The sequence below is a fragment of the Daphnia carinata genome, chromosome 10 (assembly GCF_022539665.2).
Source record: "Daphnia carinata strain CSIRO-1 chromosome 10, CSIRO_AGI_Dcar_HiC_V3, whole genome shotgun sequence".
NCBI classification, from domain to species: Eukaryota; Metazoa; Arthropoda; class Branchiopoda; order Diplostraca; family Daphniidae; genus Daphnia; species Daphnia carinata.
This window is the reverse complement of record NC_081340.1, coordinates 3,892,741-3,898,849: the sequence shown is the minus strand read 5'-3', so window position 1 is coordinate 3,898,849 and position 6,109 is coordinate 3,892,741. Positions and strand designations below refer to the sequence as shown.

At 41.4% G+C, this 6,109-nt stretch overlaps 1 protein-coding gene across 2 annotated transcripts; it reads left to right on the top strand.

Moving 5' to 3' along the window:
- Positions 1–1,581: 1,581 nt before the first annotated feature.
- LOC130699833 (oxysterol-binding protein-related protein 1-like) lies at positions 1,582–6,065 on the top strand. 2 transcript variants are annotated; one of them, XM_057521942.2, is made up of 14 exons: positions 1,582–1,732; positions 2,024–2,171; positions 3,478–3,602; positions 3,676–3,761; positions 3,882–3,991; positions 4,083–4,241; positions 4,310–4,422; positions 4,519–4,603; positions 4,663–4,727; positions 4,803–4,845; positions 4,907–5,006; positions 5,073–5,213; positions 5,285–5,505; positions 5,577–6,065. In XM_057521942.2, exons 2-14 carry the CDS (start codon positions 2,146–2,148, stop codon positions 5,677–5,679), a joined length of 1,377 nt encoding a protein of 458 aa, XP_057377925.1. In that variant the 5' UTR covers positions 1,582–1,732; positions 2,024–2,145; the 3' UTR covers positions 5,680–6,065. The 2 variants fall into 2 exon arrangements, with proteins under 2 accessions (XP_057377925.1, XP_057377919.1); XM_057521936.2 differs by having other exon boundaries at positions 4,904–5,006.
- Positions 6,066–6,109: the final 44 nt, after the last annotated feature.

The window sequence follows — 6,109 nt, the reverse complement described above, 5'->3', positions numbered from 1 at the left end:
TCAAGTGTTTCGATTAGAAAAATCGAAATGTTAGGCACAAGATGATGGAGCTTTTACTTCACCGGAGGTAACTATTGGTGTACGTGTGAACCATCCCTTGCATCCCTTGCACTCGGCATATCTTTCACGAAAATGGACGTACCCGTCACGCGGTAATTTATTCATTGAAGTGTCATTCACGTTTTCACAATTTTCAGAAACACTACATTTTTAAGGTTATTCCCCTTTGTATACGGCGGAGCTTTTGCACGCGGAACTTCTAGACCCCACCTCTCCCGACATCAAATTCACGATGTCTCCGAAAAAAAAGGCAGGGCTTTTCTTTTGAAATGGCAATAGAAATTGGATGACGCGTGATAGAGGAGAGCTGACAGCAATTACTCTACAAAATGAGTGCAAGGTGATCAACAGTTTTTAAGTATTTGATCGCGATGTCGAACGTTTAACGAGCACCACCTTGAACGCGTTCCTTTTAACTGAAAATTCAGTACAAAGGATGCGATAATGACGTTACCGTTACATCCATTTGCCAATTACCATACGCTCCATCAGGACAGATCAAACGCAATTTTTTTTATTGGGATTTATTACCACGAAAAAAAATGGGGGGAGTAACCGTTTGACAGTCGAAATTTGTGCAGCCCCGATAATCAGCTTGATTGCTATCATTACAGCCGGGTTATTTGATAAGCTAAAGACTGTCATTTCTAACCGAAAGTACTGTAACTGAGTTTGCGGCAAATGTACATCACACCGTTAGAAATGCGGGTCGTTATTTATTCCGAACCCGCACATTCGCCAAAATTTTTACATTCGTACTTGGAAATTTGTTGTTTTCCCAACGAATCCGTGACGCACGATAAATTTCGTCCGTTGACGCACCTGTGCCAACGAAGATACAATAAGAATCGATAGCAACCGGCTGGCCGAAACGCGCAAGTCGCACGAAACTTGAATGTTGTTTCGATTGCGCATGCGCACTGCACGTCACACGACCATACCAATCCATTACCATACGACCTAGTATATAGTATCCTGATAATTTTACATAGTATCGTGTAACTGTCATCAAGTTCTCCCCCTCTTTTTTTCGTCAATAACATGTGCAATTTGTAGACTTGACAGGGGGGGGGGGAGGGTTTGGCTGATGTAAAATCATGCAACATTGGCCGGTTAAACATTGGACGGGAGCAATGCGATGGTTATCGTTGAACATACTCGACATTGCACAGCGGTATACGTCTAGCATTTGGTAAATGTAATTAGCAACAAGATTTGGGAATGCCCTTGTGCGTCACGCTGCTTAATTGATCAATGAACAACGTTCCAGCGTACGCAGTCAGCTGTGGAAATGGGAAAGAAGGATGCGGAGTTATTTCGTTGACGATATGGGCAACAAAAAAAAAAAAAAAAAAAAGAAAGAACCCACATCCGTGTGGATATTTTTTTTTTTTCAGTGATTTGTTCGGCGCAACTCCATCGAGATACTATGTGCCATGAGTCAGTTGAAAGCGGCCAATGAGGTGAGGTAGAATGCTCCAGAAAAGCTTTCAGCCACAGACGTCGCCCTAGAGTTGGGATTTGTCTGGGTGTTCCTGACACGTTGGCCTTACGGAACCATTGACAGTGAGCTGCGAGAGAGCATGGACGTTGTGTTGCCACAGGGCGTACGGAGTGCGAGTTTGTGCAAGGTGCTCGGGCGTTAACACCTCTTCCTTTGGACGTCGCATCGGTAAGCTATTGTTGTCCCTGTCGTTTTATCCTTCGCCGTCGTTACTCCGCGATAGAGTCGTGAATATTCTATCACCGGCCAATTTGATCACATCAAAGAGGCTCCGTTTAAAGCTCAAAGGACTCGTCGGTTTTCATGCCCCGTCCAAAAAGTATTGATTCGATTCCTGTCGCCCAGCGCCTCATATCTTTGTGTAGTTAATGGCTTTTATCGGCCCTATTATTATCGTTGAATTACGGTCGTTTCTTTTTTGTGTGTGGAGTAATAGAATGTTCTCTATTCGCATTGTAGGTGGAGTGCACTATTACAAAGTGTAATCAAGTTCTTCGTGACGTCCCACATTTCTTCGTGTAAACAACAACGGATAGTGTGCAGCTCTATCGACGGCAGGGCAATATCAATCCAACAACGCAATGGACAGTGCCGTGTGGCAACATAGGTAAACAAAATATTTCATTCTCCTCTTCAATTTATTATTATGCTGGTTGTTGCGCATGAGTCACATCAAACGATTGTTGGCGTTATCTCCCAGAAGAGCTCTTACTGCATTCCCCCTACATCCTCTTCTAGTGATTCTTCAATTCATTCATGTTGTACACTCTTTAAGCCCAGCCCTGAAGGGAACGACCTGTCCGTTTAATACCGAATTTTTTGCATTCTTTGAGCATTGCCCATTGAAGAGCTCTTCCAATCGATTTTTGTTTACTCCTAGTCAGACGGTTTTAGCGGAATCGCAAGCAGAGACATTTCAATAGATAAAGATGGAGGCAGCGAGTCGTGGAATGCGCTTAAATCTACCTTCAAAAGAAAAGGACGGCGAAGCATAAATATGGTGTGATATTGAAAACAAACAAAAAAAAAAAACCAAAAAAAAACTTAGTCAACTTTCAACTCCGGCCTTTCTGTTACTACAAGGGAGGGTGTCCTTCTGTTGCCGACATTTGCGTATGGTAGAAAATGGATGGTTTGTTATTAAGGTCTATCATCGCTGCAATCAAGCGCCTCATGCGAAACTGTTTTTAGGGAAATGTTTTCTCCTCCAGAGGAAATGAAAAAGAGATTGTAATGCCCGGGAATCGTTTACGTAAACAGTAGGAGATTGCAAGATTATTATGCTATTAGTTTTTTTTTTTTTTTTTTTTTCACTCGACATTCGATCAGATTGCAGAAACCCGGAGCAAGTTGTAATCGAATTTCAGTCGAACTACTCGGTTCTTACGAACTTGTCAAGTAGTTTCTAGTAAATTGCGAGATAATAGGCCTTTTTTTTCCCTCGCGTTTCGATGCACTTAAAGCTGTAAAACTTTTGCCTTTTCTTCCAGTCTTTTAAAGCAAAAAAAAAAAAACAGAATGAAATTATCGCGAAATATGAGAGTGCGTAGTGCATGCCAACGTTCATTACACGGATACGATACACGTCGATTGTGACCGGCTTCAAATCAAGATGCGGCTACTTCAAATTGGAAAACATTTTTTTAATGCAATTTCGGAGGAGGAGGAGAAAAGAAAAACCTGCACAAACTTTGTCTTTTTATTTTTTGCCAGATTGCACCCAAAAGAAAACACTTTATTACTTTGTGCTACGCGTGATTGCGAGGGCAGGAGCTCGATAGTATTGATCCGTAATCATTCCGGTAGACTAAAGCCCGCCTGTATACAGTAACTAGCTCACGCACACGGAAAATGAAAGCAAAGATTTATACTGGTCCTAATGATGTGATTATTATTCCATCTTGGTCACACAGGGATCGTCTTCCTTCGGTCGCCATTCCCTACGGAGATGCCAGCCTGTGGTCAGTTCTTAAGCAAGTCATTGGCAAAGAACTCTCCAAGATCACGATGCCCATTCAATTTAATGAGCCTCTTTCATGTAACTATTGCGACGTTACGTTACAAAAAATGAACGCAACACTAACTGATTTGTTTTCTTTACAAATATATAGTTTTACAGCGACTAACCGAATGCATGGAGTATTCTTATTTATTGCACAAAGCATCGGAGGCTGCCGATCCTGTTGAACGTATGCAAGTAAGTTATGCGACGTGTTTTTCTTTCGCTGTGCAACGCAAATAATCGACTAGCAAATCGTCCCCTTCCATCTCTTTATGTAGAGAATATCATTTGAATATTTTATCGATTTTTTGTTAGTACGTGGCATCGTTTGCTGTTAGCGGTCTGGCATCCAATTGGCTCCGTTTGGGCAAACCTTTCAATCCATTGCTCGCCGAAACGTACCAAGAAGAACGACAAGACTTTAGGTTAGTTTTCTTTTTATTAGCTGCGCTTCACCATTTTGAATTGAAATTTATCTAATTCTAAATCATTTTTGTATTGATATAAATATAACAGAATTATCTGCGAGCAGGTCAGCCACCATCCGCCTGTTTCCGCTTTTCATGCCGATTCACCAGCGTTTCGTTTTTACGGTGCGATCGATCCGAAAATCAAATTCTGGGGCAAAAGCGTAGAAATTCAACCCAAAGGCGTTTTCACGATCGAGTTACCCAAGTAAGTCACGTGCTGAAAGAATCGACAACTGCCGTACAACTTCACTCACGGACTGAATTCAATTGCAGATGGAACGAAACCTACACATGGTCAAATGTTAACTGCTGCGTCCACAATATCATCGTAGGGAAACTGTGGATTGAACAATACGGGACAATGGAGATTGTCAATCACGCTAACGGTAAACGTCTTACCGTATTGAGCTGGTTACCAGTGGGTTGCCACTAATTGCAATCATTTTATTTTTGCTTTTAACAATTTTTTTTTACATTCGCAGGTTATCGATGCGAATTGAACTTTAAACCGGCAGGCTGGTACTGCAAAGACTTACATCGTGTGGAAGGTTTCGTGCTCGATTCAAGGTATTCAGATAACTGAATTAACTTTACTGTATTGATACTAATTATTCTTCATTTTCCAGCAAAGCAAGGAAATCATTCTTGTATGGCAAATGGACAGATAATATGAAATCAACTGACGTTAAATGTAATCACAATTCATGCAGGGTTTTCCACTCTCAGTTAGTAGATATTTGTAACAAATTTCTTTTTTCAATTTTAGCTTACGATGAGTATAGCACTTCCACATCGAACCGAGCCATCAGGTATATAGAATGGTGTAATAACATTTAAAATATTTTAAATTCTCTTTATGGTAAACAGTAGAAGAGAAAGTGCCAAGGAAAGTGTGACGCACACACCTCGCAAGATGCTGGCCAAACTGAATAGTTTAACTATCGGTTCATTTAAGCACAGTACAGATGAAGTAAGTTCATTGTTTCTCCACATTTAGTCCATCATCTCCATTCTCGTATCGATTTCAAATCAACAGGCAAACGGATCGGATGAAGGACATTGTCCACTTGAGCCTCCGGATGGCGAAATTCCGAAATCCAGTTCGACCATTTCACTAGAAATTCCCAATTCAACCACTTTGTGGGAAGCTGATCCACGACCATCATACTCCTCCGAGGTAAAACAAACCCCGTTTTCTAAACGCCGCTAATTATTCACGAATTGGATATATCCCCTCACATTTTACAGTACTATCATTTTACGTTGTTCGCCATGGCTTTGAATGAGTTGCCCCCGCCGGAAACAGGTATCAAAATATGTCCAACAGACAGTCGGTTTCGGCCGGATATCAGACTGATGGAGGAGGGACAGATCGAAAGAGCAGCTCAAGAGAAAACGCGCTTGGAGGAAAAACAACGAGAATCCCGTAAAGCTCGCCGGAGTCGTAAAGAGAAAGAGGAAAGAGCCAGGTAAGCAGTTATTTCTTATTTATTAATATCAAAAAGAAACGAAAGAAAATGAGAGAACGGCATTTTCGTAGATGGTTTAAACTCGGCGTTCATCCGCTAACCAAACAAGAGAGCTGGTTCTATCGTGGTGGGTTCTGGGAAACGAAAGAATATCAAGCACTCAATATTTTCTGAGAAAAAAAATATCTCAAAAGCAAATCATTATATATATGCTAGCTGTACACTGTTTGTTTATGTTGATGCTGTTTAGAGATGACATAAAAAGTAGATCTATTTAAGAGGCTGTGGTCATAGACCCGTGCGCAGTATGTATCCGCCTACCCTACCTACCCTCTCCTTTGCTCGTCAAGATCTATTCATAGTCTCAGCTTATGGGCGACGTAAGCTGGTGATTTGTAATGGAATCAGGGACACGTGCTGTAACCGCTAATGTTCAACCTCTGTATTGTGCTCCACAAACCCTAATAAGTAATCGTCGCACACAACTACCTGCCACAGTCCTATCCTAGTGCTGTAAAATCACAGATATAAAAATATACGTTTCGCCAATGGAAGAAGAACGCCAGATGACCAGGTATTTAAGGGGGCAAACAGTTGATGTGCT

Bases quoted from the DNA above. Each gene is read 5' to 3' on its own strand.
- LOC130699833 (XM_057521936.2), top strand. From the start codon at position 2,146: ATGGACAGTGCCGTGTGGCAACATAG. The intron at 3,762-3,881 runs GTAAGTTATGCG...ATTTTTTGTTAG, and splicing joins ATCCTGTTGAACGTATGCAA to TACGTGGCATCGTTTGCTGT. The intron at 3,992-4,082 runs GTTAGTTTTCTT...TAAATATAACAG, and splicing joins GAAGAACGACAAGACTTTAG to AATTATCTGCGAGCAGGTCA.